Source organism: Sinocyclocheilus grahami, unplaced genomic scaffold (genome assembly GCF_001515645.1).
Source record: "Sinocyclocheilus grahami isolate Dianchi unplaced genomic scaffold, SAMN03320097.WGS_v1.1 scaffold137.1, whole genome shotgun sequence".
NCBI classification, from domain to species: domain Eukaryota; kingdom Metazoa; phylum Chordata; class Actinopteri; order Cypriniformes; family Cyprinidae; genus Sinocyclocheilus; species Sinocyclocheilus grahami.
The window spans coordinates 146,037-165,531 of record NW_015505316.1 but is presented as its reverse complement, the minus strand read 5'-3'; the positions used below and the strand labels follow the sequence as shown (position 1 = coordinate 165,531).

At 36.2% G+C, this 19,495-nt stretch overlaps 1 protein-coding gene across 2 annotated transcripts in view; it reads left to right on the top strand.

Moving 5' to 3' along the window:
* The window catches only part of LOC107591065 (serine/threonine-protein kinase WNK2-like), a 58,630-nt gene that overhangs the window by 6,039 nt on the left and 33,096 nt on the right, over positions 1–19,495 (top strand). For both annotated transcript variants that reach the window (XM_016280065.1, XM_016280066.1), the window contains exon 2: positions 16,125–17,199. In XM_016280065.1, coding sequence (XP_016135551.1) covers positions 16,501–17,199 — 699 coding nt within the window. In that variant the 5' untranslated portion in view covers positions 16,125–16,500. The remainder of the gene's footprint in view (positions 1–16,124; positions 17,200–19,495) is intronic.

The window sequence follows — 19,495 nt, the reverse complement described above, 5'->3', positions numbered from 1 at the left end:
TTTTTTTATTGGTCTTATGAAGTATTCTAATTTGTTGAGATTTGGTGGGTTTTTATTAAATGTGAGCCAAAATCATCACAATTAAAAGAACCAAAGACTTAAACTACTTCAGTCTGTGCGCATTGAATTTATTTAATACACGAGTTTCACAATTTGAGTTGAATTACTGAAATAAATGAACTTTTCCATGACATTCTAATTTATTGAGAAGCACCTGTATATATTTTGTTCTATTTGTTATTACATTTTTTTTAATAAGTGAAGTTGTTTACTGTTAAGTGCACTGATGTCAGACTGATGTCAGACTCATTATTGTTAAATACCCTGCCTCCACTACATAGGACTATGTTTGTCACATCATTATTACAAGTGTTTGATCACCACATTTGAGTTATCATTGCAAAAAATGTGTTTGTATATATATATATATATATATATATATATATATATATATATATATATATATATATATATATTCTGTTTATGTATATACTGTTTTCTATATATAGTACCAGTCAAATGTTTGGACACACGAATGGAAAAGTGTCCAAACTTTTGACTGGTACTGTACTATAATAAACACAAAGAATATCGGCCGATATATCGATATCTGTCTTTTTTTTACTCCCTAATATCGGCATCGGCCCCAAAAAACCCATATCGGTCGGGCTCTAGTTATTATAGTTTTGAATTTTTAAATTAGTTTTATTTTAATATCGTTTTCAAATTTACTATAAAATTCAGTTTAGTTTTTATTAGTTTCATTAATATTGCTGTTAGTTTTAGTTTAGTTTTTATTTTGTGAACACATTTTTATTTATTTTTTTATATAGTTTAGTTTCAGTTTTAGTTTCAGATTTAATTAAAGGTTAGCTGAATTAACAGATAACTTCCAGAGCGCAGGCCAAAGAAAGACGTCTAGCGACACAAAATTAACGCATGCTAAGATTGATTAAATGGTAAAATTATACAAATATACACCAAAATGAAGCAGTCAAGCCGTTTTACTAAAAAAAGTTGTGCTTAATGTCATATCTAATTGTGTATTGAGATATTTAATATGAAAATAAATGTAGCCTAATTTGGTTATGATGGTTAGATGTCTTTTTTCTTATGTAACCATAATCATGATATTGTAGCCTAACTGGTCGAGTGCTCTTAAGTACTGCTGGTGCGTCTTTTGCGTCTGCTTTGCGTCTCTCCGTCAGATAACCCCATGTACGCGATGCACCATTTACAGGTATTTCCCTAAACTGCCACACAGCTCATATATTTTTCTGCCAAGGGGTGAGAACGTAATGATTACGAAAACTATTATTTATTTTTTATAATAATAATCTTATTTCAGTTAGTTTTTCAATAACTGTTGTTAGTTTCGTTTCGTTTTTGTTTTTCAATTATTTTGTCATTTTTATTTCAGTTTACGAAATTTTTTCATCAATCGTTTTCGTCTTAGTTTTTACGAAAATAACCTTGGTGCTCTGTATGTTGTTGTGTTAGGTTTAGAAAGACTTTTAATTTACAGCTGTTATTATTGTGAATAATAACACAACCTCCCTTTCCTAGAAATATCTATTTAATAGACTGTGATTCAGGAATGAGTATAGATGTGATTGGTTAAAATGAAATCAATTGTGACAGCAAATTATCCAGCCTACTTCCATCAGTGCTTAAAGCAAGTGCACAGATCCGCAATGTCAAATTATACATTTGATGAATTTTGCCTTGAGGATCAGAATTAAATGACAATGAACAGGTGACCATAGTGAGACCTTTCTTGCATTGCAAACTGACCTTTTCATCTCAGGATGATCTGGCACTTAACTCGGTTTCAAACTAAGCCGTAAATTATGTAGATACCTCAGTAATCCAAGACAGACACCACATGTCTGAGGGTCCGGTTTAAAATGACTTTTTGTTGTTGTTTACATTTCCTGAAGCTTTAAAACGAAAAGAAACATTTTGCCCATAAAATGAAAAATCTGATTATTTACTCACCCATGACCTACATGATTATCTTTCTTCTGCAAAATGCAAAAGAAAGGTTTTATTTATAAATTTTTTTGTTGTGAAGAATGTTTTGACTGTTTTTGTCCATACAATGCAAGTCAGTGGGGTTTAAAATAACAATGAAGACATTTGACTTTGTTTGTATAGACGGGGGGGTGAATCAGTTAGACATTTGTTATATTTATTATATTCAACTTGAAGACATGAAGGTGAGTAAATTAACTTTTATTTTTGGGTGAACTGTCTCTGTGTTTCTCAACCTTTTTGACTCCCAAGGCCCCCCTTATTTTGATATTTATCTCTTGTACACTAAATATGATGGCAGTTTAAAGGTGCAATAGGTGATTGTCTTTAGAAACATTTTTTGTTATCCTGGTTGAAAGTCTCTTCTAGTGGTCGACCGATATTGTTTTTTTTTGACAGCCGATATCTTAGAAAGCAGGGTGGTCGATATAAAGCCGATATAATTGTATTTATTTTAATTAATATTTAAGAAATTTGAAATAATTTTGAAAATGCATTCAAAAATAAATTTGTAAAATAAACATACTTATACTTTAGATGACACAGTATTTTTCACAAATAAATAAATATTTAATAAAAATATAATTAAAAAGAAAGTAACTGTAACCAACAGAGCACTCCAGTATTCTGGGAAGTTTGTGTGCATTGGGAATCATATTTTTTCAAGTAAAGCCAAGGTAACACTCGTTTTACATACAGCACACAGTGAAAATGATATGAATAGGACAGTGGGCAAATGCATAAAGAGCAGCATAATTTGAAATCATGAATTTAATGTTCAAAGCATTCAATTTGCACGCACCAAAAGTCACGCAGAGAACACGCGATCATGCATGTCACATGCACACTTCACAAGTTTGCAAGGTTTGTGAAATTAAATTTTCATTAGCCATTCAAAGATTTGTTTAAATGATGTGAATGCGTATTTGCTGAATGCTGACGGCAAACGAGAAAGTATTATAATGTTTGCCTTTCTATTACTAATAATATAAAAGCAATCGTTATAATACTTTTTGTAAACATTTTAATTCCTTTAACAGTTCTATCGGATTATTAGAGAGACTTCTATCTGTACTAGACAGGACTGTTAATGACGACACGAACAAGAGGGAGAATGCGAGCACTGTGTGCTCAGGTGCTGCCGCTCTCAGCGCCGTCAAAATAAAAGTCCCGCCTCGAACGCATCGGCCAAACAGAAAAATGTATCGGCCGATGCCGATATTTAAAAAAAAAAAAAAAGCCAAATATCGGCCTTGGTCGACCACTAGTCTCTTCACATCCAGATAGCAATCATTAAGTTAAGTGGTCTAAATGTGTTTATATGTATTTATATATTCTGTGGAAGGCGTAGGACCAGGAAATGTTTGTCGCTTCCAGTGCTATCAGTATCATGCTAAAGTTAGCATTTTCCAAGATCTCCTACTGTACCTTTAAGGTTGTACATGTGTATATATATTTTTTAGCATTTATTTAAAATTGTTAATGGAACTAAATATAACTAATTGAAAGACTAAATGATGTGACACACCAAGACACACCGGAACATTAAGCCATCATTAGGCGTCTGTCAGCTTAGTTATTTGCAGTTTGTCCCGCACCGTTGTCACTAGTCGGAACCCCGTTGTATGATTTTGGCCAATTCAGCATGTTCAATCTGCGTCGGGCTGTGGGTAAAACAGATCACTCTGATTTTCTATTTATTCATGTGTGTGTCATGAGGACACACACATTCTCTTCTAATTTTACATCATCTTACCTGAGCATTCCCATACGAATATATTTCCATAACATCAGTTTGGAATGAAGAAAGTGAACAACATGATTAGGGCTGTAGCTATCGATTATTTTAGTAATCGAGTATTCTACAGATTATTCCATTAATCGAGTAATCGGATAAGAAGCCATTTTTCTTTATTAAAGAGCAATACTAAATATACAAGAGATAATAAGATAGATCTCTTAAAATAAACAACAAATTTTTACAACAACTAATAAAAATATTTTTATTGCTGAAATTGCATACATTAATATCCGTGAAAACTAAACCCATTTAATGTATTTAATTGCCAAATTGCATTCAAAATACAAATATATATATAAATAAAATAAATAAATAAAAATACAAAAATCAATTTCACATTACTTTAAAAAAGGTAAACAGTACAAACTAAAACTAAGGCATAAATCAAAATAATAGTAATAATAATAATACCTAAACATTGCATTTACCTCGTGCAACTTAACTTTCAAGCTTCAGCCTAACTAAAGCTCTAGCATGACATGAGCCTTTACTGTCTTCTTGGAAGGCTTTGTGGCTTTTGTGAGAGGCAAACATCAGTGGACAGGAAGGTAACTTGGAACAAGAACAAGAGACCATACACAATTTTTAAAAAAAATTCTGCAACATGAAATGAGTTATTTGGAGAATAAACCCTCTTGAATGTCCCTGTACTTACTGGTGTGTGTGTGTGTGTGTGTGTGCGCGTGTAAAACTTGTTTTTGATATCCTTCGTATTCTGTGTGCGGCGGGTCAGTTCACAGCAGTGATAGAAATTAATCTGTTCCAATAAGTTTAAATTGATTTTTACATTTTATGGCCATTTTTACCTTTTATAAAGCCTTTTTTTTTCTAAATGTGTGCATCATCTTTTGAGTAAAATTCTTACATTTAATCAGTCAATTAGAATAAAAGACATTTGGGCTGTTACCAAATGATATCAGTATCAAAATTCATCTTTGCAATGCAGAGGAAACGCAGAAGCTGGGGGGGACATGAATGCATTTAACCTGCAGTTACAAATGCATAAATAATATTTTGTTATTTTAAACAAAACATTGAATACTGATATTTAAAATTATTTTTAAAACGAAAAGATACTTTAAATGTGAAATTAAAACCACCAGTAGGTGGCAGCATGTCACTGTTAATAAGTGATTCATTGCGATTGAACCGAATCATTTAAACGGGTGATTCATTCAGGAACGAAATGCCGTCATGTTGCACAGAGACGCAAAACAGCGCTGTGGCTGTGTTTGGAAATTTTTTTGTTGGCAAAATAAAGCAAAAACAGGCAATATAGTGTCTAAAACGTAAGTCTCATAAAATTACCTTCTTGTTTATCGAACTGTTGAATAAAATCACATTTGTAATCATGCTGATTTTAGAGGTGAAAATTGGCGCTCTGTGTGTGATATTGACTAACTTTCTCTCTATGGTATTTTTATGCACAATGGCGTTTCGTCTTTCACAAAACATAGCTAACATAGGGACATTATAACTACCCACCATATTGATTTACGGACTTAAATATCCGTGAAAACTAAACCCATTTAATGTATTTAATTGCCAAATTGCATTCAAAATACAAATATATATATAAATAAAATAAATAAATAAAAATACAAAAATCAATTTCACATTACTTTAAAAAAGGTAAACAGTACAAACTAAAACTAAGGCATAAATCAAAATAATAGTAATAATAATAATACCTAAACATTGCATTTACCTCGTGCAACTTAACTTTCAAGCTTCAGCCTAACTAAAGCTCTAGCATGACATGAGCCTTTACTGTCTTCTTGGAAGGCTTTGTGGCTTTTGTGAGAGGCAAACATCAGTGGACAGGAAGGTAACTTGGAACAAGAACAAGAGACCATACACAATTTTTAAAAAAAATTCTGCAACATGAAATGAGTTATTTGGAGAATAAACCCTCTTGAATGTCCCTGTACTTACTGGTGTGTGTGTGTGTGTGTGTGTGCGCGTGTAAAACTTGTTTTTGATATCCTTCGTATTCTGTGTGCGGCGGGTCAGTTCACAGCAGTGATAGAAATTAATCTGTTCCAATAAGTTTAAATTGATTTTTACATTTTATGGCCATTTTTACCTTTTATAAAGCCTTTTTTTTTCTAAATGTGTGCATCATCTTTTGAGTAAAATTCTTACATTTAATCAGTCAATTAGAATAAAAGACATTTGGGCTGTTACCAAATGATATCAGTATCAAAATTCATCTTTGCAATGCAGAGGAAACGCAGAAGCTGGGGGGGACATGAATGCATTTAACCTGCAGTTACAAATGCATAAATAATATTTTGTTATTTTAAACAAAACATTGAATACTGATATTTAAAATTATTTTTAAAACGAAAAGATACTTTAAATGTGAAATTAAAACCACCAGTAGGTGGCAGCATGTCACTGTTAATAAGTGATTCATTGCGATTGAACCGAATCATTTAAACGGGTGATTCATTCAGGAACGAAATGCCGTCATGTTGCACAGAGACGCAAAACAGCGCTGTGGCTGTGTTTGGAAATTTTTTTGTTGGCAAAATAAAGCAAAAACAGGCAATATAGTGTCTAAAACGTAAGTCTCATAAAATTACCTTCTTGTTTATCGAACTGTTGAATAAAATCACATTTGTAATCATGCTGATTTTAGAGGTGAAAATTGGCGCTCTGTGTGTGATATTGACTAACTTTCTCTCTATGGTATTTTTATGCACAATGGCGTTTCGTCTTTCACAAAACATAGCTAACATAGGGACATTATAACTACCCACCATATTGATTTACGGACTTAAATATGTCCAGCGCTTATTTTTTTTAATGGCTGGTCCCTGTTTTTATACAGTCTATGGTCTGGTCCAGCGTTTATTGGGTTGTGCGTCAGTAATAATGGTCCGTGGGGAAACACGGTGTTCCGTGTGTAGTTACAGTAAATGGACTAAACGAAGCCTCGAGGCAAATAATTTGCCTCAATGATTTTTTGTATTCGAGTTACTTGAGGTATTCAAGGAATCGTTTCAGCCCCAAGCATGATTCATATTCAAAATGGCAAGCTAGCACTTGTTTATGGCGTGTATTTTTTTTTTTAGCAAATATAGACTACTGCCATCTTGCTGATATAGATGGACAGTTAATTTATCTCACGAAGCTGCCGAACATACATGCTAGTTAGCTGTTCAAATGCAACATTTTCCATCCCAGACAACAACAACAGTCTGATTTCAACACAACTAGTTGTTTGTTGGAGGTTTGGTATGTCAGCGCCTTTATTCAACCCCCCTGGAAGTTTACTTAGGCCCCCTAGTGGACCCCAGCTCCCTGGTTGAGAACCATAGCTTTAAGTTTGAACTGGATCGAAGGTGCAATGTCTGTTCATTGTCAACAAAAAGCACTCTGTTTACTTTGCACAATTGATTTACAATTGAAACAATGTCTGACACTTCAGTTTATCTTTTCTTGTTTTATTTATTGCTTTGGCTGATCTCATCATACTACTGTTCTGCTCCACGCCTCTTCCACTCTCACATGCCCAAACTTCAGTTGGTATTGTTGTGGTGGAATTTTGTCTATTGTCACTGCTGTCACTCACACTCACACCAGCACATATTTTATCACGGGAAAATCTCCCCACACTCTTTTTGTGTGTGTGTGCTTGTGTGTGTGTGTGTGTGTGCACGACCCCCTCCTCCTTTATCTTCCTCTCTTGTTCTCATTCACACACATTTTTCCCACCCATTTCAACACAAACCCCCCTCCTTATCTGTCTCTCTCGACTGGCTGTCTAAAACCTTGATGTCCTCTCACTACCCACAATCCTTTCCTGTCCCCCCTCCTCCATTTTATACACATTTTCATCTAGATTCATCATTGCTCAACCCCCAAACCCTTCTGTCTGCCCCCTCCCTAAACACACACACACACATATATACAGTGTATATATATATATATATACACACACTACGTTCCCTGGCTCCCTCTTTGTCTGCCTCAGTAAATCAGCAGAGCCTGCTCAGTTCCAGAGGATTAATGTGTGTATGCCAGTGAAGAGAGCAATGAAAAAACTGGGAGAGGCAGAGAGGACTCGATTTTTGTGTAGCGCCTGTTGTGTTTGGAGTTTCAGAGCTCTGTGGGAGCAGACAGCCTAGCGAGTGTGTATGTGTGTGTGTGTGTGTGTGTGTGTGAGAGAGAGAGAGTGCTTTAACAACACAGTGCACTGATTAGCTGTACCGTTTGTTGAAGAAGAGCTCAGGTTAGGGTAACCTGATGATAAAGTAATATCAGGTACTTTTAATATGATCCTGTCCAATGTTAGCTGCAGTTGATGCACTTTTAAACCCTGTCAGACCTTTTAAACACACCTAGAGAAAGTGTTTGCACATTTCAAAGAGGATTAAATCACAGGCATGGATATTCAAATTAGCGATAGATCTGGGTGAGGTTGAACGTGTATGTCATGATCAGTCCCACATGCTCCACTGACAGATGAGAATGTAGAATATCAGAGCTGATGTACCGAACTAAACATCCTCAGAGGTGATTGGGCTTGTCATATTCAGGTTTTCCCAAAGCAATGTATGCTAAATTACACAGGCAAGTTAAGGCTACTCTGATTTATCTCTGCCTTCAGATTTTTTGTGTATATGAAATTCTGCATAAAAGTCATGCTAAAATATGCAGCTGTGACCCGCCTCATCTCCCAGTGACAGAAGCAGCTCTGATTGTGCTTTGAGTTTGTATGAATAAAGTGCAGAATAAAGTTTGGGGTCAGTAAGATTTAAAAAAAAAAAAAAAAAAAAAGATTATTTAGCAGTGATGCATTAAATTGATCAAAAGTGACAGTAAAGACAATTGTAGTAATGCTATAAATGATTTATATTTTAAAAAAATATACTGTTATTCTAAAGTTTCTATTTATCAGAGAGAACTGCAGAATGTAACATGGTTTACACAAAAATATTAAGCAGACAAAGCAGTTTAGCATATTAGAATGATTTATGGAGGATCATGTGACACCGAAGACTGGAGTAATGACTGCTGAAAAAATCAGCTTTACCATCACAGGAATAAACTACATTTTAAAATATAGAAAAAAGTATAATGAATGCTTAAATAATAAAGTATAAATCAGTATGTTGTGTGTTATTGTTGTTATTATTATTATTATTATTATTAATACACTTTAATGTATTTTCAAATCAAGTAAATGCTGCCTTGGTAAGCGTAAGAGACTTAAAAACATTAAACAATATTGTTATTCCTTCATGTGACATTACTACCATATTGTTTATGCTCAACTTTTAAAATATTGGATTTTATTGGATATTATATCTCGATACATATAAGCACATTTTACCCTATGAAATGATTGACAGTCCATGCCAGTGTTCCCATTTTTGTTCAAAATTTTCAGTGACCGAAATCCACTCAGTTGGCCTATTTTTTTTATAAGAAACTATTGACTTGTGTTGATTCTTTAAGTGTAGTCATTATTAAATTTCACTCCTGTCTGACACACAGCACAATTTGAAAGTCAAACTAATAAATATAAATGTGTACTGACTGTGCGAATGTGCTTAACCATATTCAACTCTCTTAAACAAGGCCGACAACCGTATTCCTCTGATGTGGGAATGAAGCCATAGATGCAATGAAGGAATATCTGATCGTGACATGATCTGAAACCGGTGTCAGAAATGAGTTTGGGAAAGCGAGAGAGAGTATGAGTGATGTGCCTGATGTACGTGTGTGACGTTCTGTAATCACTCTATGTAGTTTTTACAGGAACTCCTGGCCCTGAGGACACAGGCAAATAAGCTTGTGTTTAAAGCAGCACTTCCTCCTCCTATTGATGTCGTTGCTTCATGCCCTTTTATATCTCAACAGTCATCTCTCTATTAATTTACATTTTCAGGGATTAAAGTTTTCCGTCGCTACGGCGGATTTCCGTCAGTTCATAAAGACAGTCACTTGCTTCATTCCTGAATGATTCAGCCATTCAAGCGAATCAATTGAATGAATGATTCGGTGATAAAATCAGTGACTTGCAGCCACCTGCTGGCGGATTTAGTTTAATTTTTAGCGTGTAATTTCAGTTATTTCAATTATTTAATATTTCTGTATTCAATGTTTAATGTTTTAAATATAACATTTTGAATACAGAAATATTAAATGATTTAAATATCTGAAATGATACGCTAAAAATGAAACTAAATCTGCCAGCAGGTGGTGGCAAGTCACTCATTTTATCTCTGAACCATTCATTCAATTGATTTGTTCGAACGGCTGAATCATATAGGAATGAAGCAAGTGACTGTCTTTATGAACTGACGGAAATCCGTCGTAGCAACGGAAAACTTTAATCCCTGCATTTTATTGCAATGCTGTAGCCCAATTCTAGACTACTGCAACTCCCTTTTTTGTCAGTCAAGTGAATCATCAGAATTATCGCACGTGAGAATTTTCTTTCAGTTGTTCCCAGACATGCCATTCATGTCATTTTCATTGTATGAATGGAGGGATTGTGAAGTTTTAAAAGGAGTGGTTCATGTCAACTATAACTAGTCTAATGTGAATGTAGCCTGCTTGCTTTTGCACCTCAAATGCCTTCCCTTTTGTATATTTAAAGTTTGCATTTGTGTGTGGGGTGGTGGGGGGGGAGACAGATAGGATCTATTCTTTCAGTTTGCAGGTTACTTTGATCTCATCTGCTGATGGTTTTTAGCTAAACCAGAGCTGCCAGCTAAACTTGCATTTCAAGATATTTTCCTCAGGAAATCTATAAGCAAGCACAAAAGCAAAATGTAAAGGGACCTTTCAGTGATGCAAAAACAGATTTGAACTATTGCACAACAGAAATTTCTTGCCATTTCTTCTTTACTTCCATAACAACAGTAATAAATGGTTAACCTGTCTGTGAGATTCAGAGAAGCATCTTTTTCCACCTCTGAATGAGTCATGTTATTATTAGCTTGTTGTTTGTAGCAAACTAACCTGATGAATGTGGCCTGCTGGAAGACAGATGGGCATGACAAGAGAAGAGCTGAAGATAATGATGTCACTAGAGAGAAAGAGAGGGAGATTGAGTTTGTGATAGGAGGCAGAAGTAGGTTTTATGGGTCAAAGGGAGCATTGAATCTTGTGAGAAGCCGTGTCAGGTGTTACAGTGTCTGAATAGACCCGGAGAACACAACTACACTGTTAGACATTTCAAAGGATTTTTACAGTAACTTACTGGCAACATTGTTACAATACAATAATTACAAAATACCAAATTCTTTATTTAAAACATTGCATGTATAACACTTAAAAATACAGTCTTCCAATGCTGGAACAGTGCATCTTCACCATTTCTAATGTCTTAGGACATTTTGCAGTGCATTATGTTGTATCATCTGGATTTATCCTAACAAAGAATCTTTAGGCAACAGAAACATAATGGGGGAAAAAGATAAGCAGCCAAAGAATACATAGCCATCTGCAAAACCCAGGTGCTGCTTCAAAACGTGGCCACCACCTTTGCTCACCATCCACTGTTAGTGACAGAAATGTCTTATCTGAAAAACAAGTAGAAATGACACACTTTTATAAGGCAAACCCCATACAGAATACACAAACCTCTCAAGTTATATTGTTCAAAGTTGTTCTCTTACCAAGAATTATCAGTCTCAGGCTGGCTGGCATGCTCATGTCTTTCTTGATGCTTCATTGCAGTTGCCTTTAAAGGGGTCCTATTATGCTCTTTTACAAAGTCTTGATTTTGTTTTGGGGGTGTACTAGAACATGCTCTCATGCTTGGTGGTTCGAAAAACGCATTATTTTTCACATAATTTACATTATTAAAATACCTTTCTCCCCATCTTGGCACAAACGGCTCGATTAGTTCCAGCTTTGATGAAGGTCCACCTTCCGAAAAACAAAATGTGTTGTGATTGGTTAGCTGTCCCAGTGCGTTGTGATTGGCGAACAGCTTAGACGGTGTTTCAGTACTGCCGCGCCCCCTTGCTCCGTCTTTCAACAAAACCTTTTGGCGAATCCGGCACTTCTCACTCGTGATATGGAAGCTGTCCTCAGTAAAATGCGCAGCACACAATAGAAAATTGGGGTTATAATGCTCAGGAACAGAGTTCAGAAGTAAATTGCAACCACTGTTTCCTGACATCTGCTTTCGGAAGTGAAAAAAAACAGCGTTTCAGGTGGTCGCACACCGGACGAGAAGCGCAGCATTGCGCCACGTCTTTAAAATTCGAGTGAGTGTAGGCACACCGGCGGCGTCTGTCTGCGGCGCCTAACTACGTCGTGTTTTACTTGTAAGAATTGTTCTAGACCAATGGTTCTCAGTCCTCGCGTACCCCCACTCTGCATGTTTTGCACGTCTCTCTTTGTTAACACACCTGATTCAGATCATCATCTTGTTAGAAGTGAGCTCCGTGCATGAACTGTGTTCCGATTGACATGGTCCCTACACAGTGTCCATTGCTCCCTACTCCCTGAGCAGGGGAAATCCGTTGAAGTTTACTTCACTTCTGAATATTCATTTACAGGTTTGTGCTCCGCCGCTGCCTGCAGCGTCTTCACACACAAACGAAACTTACTAGAGAAGCGTGAAGTGGGACATAATATACCTCTGTAAATAAATACAATTTAAATTCACTTCTCGCACACTTAAATGCCCTTTGTATGGGGGTATGCGAGGACTGGAAATGAGAACCTCTGTTCTAGACATGCCAAAAATTTGAGGCTACAGCACAGCAGCTCTTCTTCTTCGTCGTCTCGTCTGATGCAGTCACTCAACCAAGCATTCTAACCACGACCTCGCCCCTCCACACCCCCCAACCATTCGAATTTCTGTAGGCGGGAATTCTTTGTAATGAAATTCTTATGAGCTGCTTTGTGATATCACAAAGCCCGGAAACCAACGCTGTAGTCAAAACGAGCCGTTCGTTGTAGTTCTTGAAAAGGGATTTTTTAGAAACGAATTATCTCCCTTTGGAGTGGACTTTGAGATTTGTAACTTTCTAGATCTTTTTTATGCCCAAACATACACACTACACACTGACTAAAATTAAAAAAGTGAAAAAGCATAATAGGACCACTTTAAAAACACAAATACAAAAAATGCAGTAAATCTTAAATTCCATTAAAAACTATAACAAACTAATTCTAAAACTAGAAAGGCAGCTAGCCATAAAACTTTTTACCTAGCTATAGGGCTGGGCAAAAAAAATCTATTTTTCAATTAATGGTTTTTTAAATGACGTCGATTCGATATCGATTCTCAAAAGCCACGAATCGATCTTTTCCGGTATTTATTTCAGCACACATTTAAAATAAGATCTGATTAACGTGAATCTTATCATTAGTCTTCTCCACTAGATGTCACCCTTATTTACCTTGCGCGATGTTACAACAGAAAGCCTGTCATTCATTCAGCGCTTATCATGGCCATACGCGTGATTCGCAATGCTCAGGTGAAATGCTATAGTAATACTATAAATCTGCAGAAGCATTTGATATCACGCATAAGGTGCCATGATTTCGCAATGAATGGATGGCGCGGCGTACTGTTTTGTTTACACATACTAAAGCGCGGATGACGCTCGTGGTGTTTTCCGCTTCTGCCATCTCTCTATATGATGATATGAACAAGAATGTCATCTCCAGCTGCTCTGAGAGTCACTTAATTAGCATTTTACCGTTTCATTTGACAAAACTACCATCGTATCACATACACAGCAGCTGCAAGTTCTTCACAGCAACCCGTCAAAATAAAAGTTTAGTTTAACGTTAAGAAACTGTCAGAATATATTACTATTTAGCAGTCTTGACAATCAGTGCTACCACTGCTAATAAATATTAATAAATCTTTATTTTTAAAGGAATAATCACATCTGTTTTCTTTTTAATTTTAACAGTAAACCTCTGTTGTGCACCACTTTGTTTGCCAAAAAATAAAAGGCTTTAATTTTCATTTGATTAGGATAAATTAAATTAATGTTTTATGCCTTCATCTGATTACCAGAAAAATTAAGAACATTTTATAGGGCCCTATTATTGTTTAAAAAAGGACCCATACAAAAAAAAGTATAGGTTTAAAATACAGCCATGTGGCTTAATTTATTTTTATTAGTTCACCATTTGTACATTTATGTTTACTGTTCATTTTTTAGAAATATCAATAGCATTTGTATTAAAACTATATTCACTGAATGTAATCAAAAAATCGAGAATCGAATCGAGAGCTTGCGAATCGAAATCGAATCGAATCGGGACATCTGAATGCCCTACCTAGCTAACATACGATTTTATTTTCTCAGTAGGCTACAGGCCAACATTAACTAACACCTGAACAAAATTTCACATTAGTTAACTTAATGTTAATACAAGATAAGCATTGCTCATTAAAAGGAATTTTAATTTGGTAATTCAATAAGCTGACAAAAGTCGTTTGAAAGGATGGCGCAGTTTACCATAGTAAAGTTTGTTACTGCTATGTTGACAGGTAAATATTACTAGGTTAAACTGGTGTGCAAAAATCTGACACAGACAAACGTACATATATTTTTTACCTTGCTTGCTGGTCTTATTCTCTTGTAAGGTGCATCGACACACAGCGCAGATGTTCTCTGAAACTCTTCCACTCTTACGGGTTCATCCACGGGCAAAACCTGCGGAGCTGCCCCGCTAGATCCGTGTCTTCCTCGGACGCGAGTGGCGCGTACGAGGATTTGTCAAATCTTGTCAATCCAAATATAAAGGAAAATAAAGCAACCTCAATTGAATGGCACCAAAGAGACTGTTACGGCAAATACAGTAGTATACAGCAATTTAAAAAAATACAACTCTGTATTTGGGGTTTGACGTCACTGAAAATTCCCATGATGCAAAGGGTATTACGGTTATTTTCTGTAAAGGGAATTTGCAGTATTATACTGGGTGATCTACAGTAAATAACTGTAAAAAAAATGACAGAAATGTCTAACAGTGTAGAAGAACAATGAAGATCCACTCACTGTAAACATAAGAAGCTGTAATGCTCCTCATCTGGGGGCAATACTGCTGGCTACCATTAATAATCAGTTTTTACAGCATCTGATCCCGTAGCGATGGTCTGTGGTGGTCACTCATGTTCATTCTGTATCCGCCCTGCCTCTGAATTATTTAACCCTAAAGGGCCTTTATGCCATCATTCATTATTAATCAATCACAAGCTGCTGCATTCCTTTAGTTTTTCAATGGCTAATATTAATTCGCACTGTGTGGATTTGTTATGCACTGGTACCCGTCATGCTTCTGGACAACTTAATTACTGGATTAGTCAGTTACTTTCCCCTGTGTTTGAGGGCTCTTGTTTAGAATATAGATGGGATACTAGTCACCTTAATTGATTTATTAATTTTTCATAAGTTATTCAAAGTACCCTTGGCAAAATGCACATTTGAACAGTTTTTAGTGACAGTTGTGAACAGGCACAGATTTTATTTTTTCCTGTGATATAGGAAAATGATAATGAAAATATAGGCCCAATGATATAGACTTTAAACCGTAGCTGAAAGTCCTACCCTCTTTTAATGATGTGTATTCTAAAATGTACCAGAAATTAAATAAAAATATTTTTATATATTTTAGTCAGTGTTTTAGTAAGTTTATGCACAAATTAAGAAATAATAAGCTTAAGTTGAGAATTTCCACTGCAGTTTTTAATCAAGGTCAAAGAACTATGCTTAAGAAGTGGTTTTAATTTAGTCTACGTATTGAAAAATATACCGTTCAAAAGTTTGGGAGCAGTACATATTTTTTTGTTTATTTTAAACTAAATTAATACTTCCATTCAACAAGCAGACATTAAATTGTTCAAAAGTAACAGCAAAGACATTTATAGTGTTAAAGAACATTTCTATTTAAAGTAATTGCTGTTCGTTTTAACTTTCTAAAACAATCTGTTGTTTTCTGTTTTCAGCATTGATCATATGAAATGTTTCTTGAACACCAAATCTGCATATTAGAATGATTTATGAAAGATCATATGACATCCAAGCTGTAGTAATGGCTGCTGAAAATTTAGCTTTGCCATTTTAAAATGTACAGAAAACAGTTATTTTAAATTGTAATAATATTTCACAATAGTACTGTTTTTTTTTCATTGAATATACAGACTTTTTTCAGAAACATTAAAATATGTATTTATAATATGTTATACAGTATAATGAAAAATGTGGCCCTTCGACTTTGTATAATGTTTATTAAATGAAGACTGTTTAAATGCTCTTACTCGATGATACCCTGTGTTTTTCTTCTGTAGGATACACCTGAAAATCCCCCCTCACTGAAGGCCATTCACCTGGGAATCAGTCACATCTGAGCCAGCCACAAGAACCTCTATGCAGGAAATGGAGATAAGGAAAGTACGCAGCAAAAACTGAATTAACCTGCAGATATACTAAAAAAAACAAGCACCCTCTGATACTCCTGTGAACTCGAGCGAGCGTGAAAGATTAGAGCCGTAGAAAAGAGAGAGTAATTATTGTCGCTGACAGCTGGCAACACTGGAAGGAACGGCTGAAGAACTTCATAAGAGGGTGATAGGGTGATCACAGAGTGAGAGAGACGGGGACTGACAGAGAGCCAGAGTGCAGGAGGGGGCGGCGGCGGTGGAGGAGTGGGAAAGGTCAATCGCCATGGCGACGGACCCGGGAGAGCCCACTGCCACTGATGAGTCCTCTGGAGAGAAACCTGATGGAGAGAGGGAGGAGGAGAGTGACCAGGGGAATAGGGCCCCCAGGGAGAGAGAGAGAATGCACAGCACTCCGTCTGACTTCCCCTCCTCCCAGACCCAGGAAAGGAGAGCTTGGGGCGCAGGAGGAGGAGGTGGCGGAGTGGAGGACGGTAAAGAAACAGAGGTGCCAGCCAGACCTCTGACCTTCTTCATGCACTCCTCTCCGGCAGCCCACGAACCGTGTCGGAAACAGGAGAACAAGCGTTTTTTCCGGAAGAGTGTGGAGATATGCGAAGAGGATGATGAGGTGGAAGAAACCCCCGGTGCCCTTCACAGCACCCCTCACCTCGAGTTTTGTGCCTCCGACTCTGTTTTCACCAGCGGAGCCCAGCAGTTACCCGCCAGTGCCTCGGCTGCCTTGGGTGAGGATGGCACTCATGGCACGCAGGATCCTGATAAGACCGGCCTTACGGCGCCTGCTCTGAAGGGGAAGGAGAGAGATAAAGAACAGGAAGAAGAGGCTGAGATGAAGGCCGTTGCCACTTCACCCAGTGGCCGCTTTTTAAAATTTGACATTGAGCTTGGCAGAGGAGCGTTCAAAACCGTTTACAAAGGCCTGGACACGGAAACCTGGGTGGAAGTTGCCTGGTGTGAACTGCAGGTGAGACTTGGAATTTGAGTTGTATCATGTTTTTAAGTCTAAGTGCTTTAGCTCTGCTGGTTTGAATTAGGATGCTGTTACTCAGGAGTTTTCCGAGCTTGTTGGTGAAATCTTAGCCTTTTGTGTTTCTCTTTAGGCTGTTACAGTTGAGTGCAGTGAGAACAGTAGAAAAAAGAGTTTCAGAGTCAGAGCTCAATAGCTTTATAGATTACACAGAGACTATCCGTGGGAGAGAAGGGTCAAGCCTACTCTAGGGGCAATGAACTGGACAAACAACAAAGCTCAAAGAGGCTCTCTTGTTGTGAAATGGAATCTTTTTGCCTTTGCCACTATGCTGAACCTATTGTTGCCCACTGCAGATTGTATTTTCTAGGAAAAGTCGTCACTGAATAATTGGTTTTGCGACAGGGACCCAACTGTTTCATAATGCGGTTGTAAACAGAGGGTCGCGCATATGTAGATGGTACTGCATTGACCACGTATCACAACAGACCGGTTAACATACAATAGCTTAGCCAGCATGCTATCAGAAATATTTCTGTGCCACGTGTCCTTTTAAATCCTCTCATGAAGCAAAATCTTTCAGCTCATGCAAAACAGCCAGCTGAGTTGCGTTTCAGCACTAAAATGGTGTTCGGTACAATAATTAACCAATAAGGTGCATTTAAGGAGGTTAATACCAGCTACGTAAGAGGCTTCGTGAATCAGATTATTGATTAAAAGGTTGAAAGGTTGAAATGGCATGTAAATCATGGGTCTGATCAAGGGAGATTATTCAGAGAATATAATCATTTACATGGTTCCACCTTATTCAGATTTTTCAGTGAATGTTGGCTCTTATTACTAATTCATCCTTTAAACCCTTCAGTGTCCCAAAGGAAGTACTTTTCTACATATTTTCATAACAAAAGGGATATTTAGTCTTGAATTTATAATTATTTATTGATCCAGGGACTTTCAAATATATATTTCTTCTTTCCACTCTTAATGTTAGATATGAAAGCTTATTAATAAACAATAGATTTGTTTTTTAGCCTATTTCTTACTAGTTAAACTTAGTACTGTCAATAGAAATAAATTATTTTGATTTAAATTCATGAATCTGTAGTATACTATAAAAATGAATATAGATATTTTTATATTTTATATGTAATTAGAAAATTTGTAAAAAAAAAAAATAATAATAATAATGTGTATATATATATATATATATATATATATGGATAAATATTAATAAATGCGGTGTGTGTACATTTTGTGTGTATTTTAAAAAAAGAATGGCCTTTTGGGGGTAACCAGACCCCGTTTTGAAAACCCCTGCATTGATCATTTTACACAATTTGACATACAGTAGTTCAGACCTCACCTACCATACAATTTATAATCCTACAAAAACATTATTAAATCCAGCTATCCAGCAATACATTGTTGTTGTTTTAAGGCCAGTCTTGTTATTGACCTACATCATTGTCTTTTTGTTCATCATGGATAGACTGTTCCTTCTTCATAATGGCAAATTTGTTGCCAGTAGCAGGATGGAGGCAGAACAAAAACAAAAGAATAACAACATGCCAGTGTATTTTTATGCTAATTCTACTAATATGTAGGGTTGGGTATCGAAAACCGGTTCCATTTTAGAACCGGTTCCAAATTTCCAAGAACCGGGTATTCGATAAGACGTGTGCATTTCGATTCTGCTTAACGCTTCCTGCGTTCGCATTTTAATGTGATTTGAAAATGATTTAAGTGCAGGAACGGAAAGAACTTGCGCCCACACGAAGCGCGAGCACAGAGAACAGAGGTTGCGGTACGGGTTCCCGGTTTGTGTCCGTTCTCGAACTGTTCCGTGTATTTCCACTGTAGAAAAGGTTGTTCCTGGCCGAAACTGACTTCTTTCATATTTGTCGACCAATATGCAGAAAACTACGTCAGTATATCATCATAAACACAGCCGTTTTTGTCTTACGTGAACATAAACAGATGAGAAAGAAAACACATGTACAGTATTTTTAGATCTGCTTGCGTTCAGTGTTAAAGAGACAGCAGCCTAATAAACGTGCTGCCTGTCATTAATGTTAATCGAAGAACAAAAGAAAATCATTCACTGATCTTGACTGAATATATTTAATAACTTTAATTGATTAATCTATATTTTATGAAAAGAAAACTATGCAGTGTTTTTAAACTTTTAATTACAGTTTCTGTACCTGAAATTTTGTTCAGTTGTATTTATTTATGATATTGCTAATTGATTTGTTTGTTCCTATCTTATTACTGACTGTTTACTTGTCTTTAA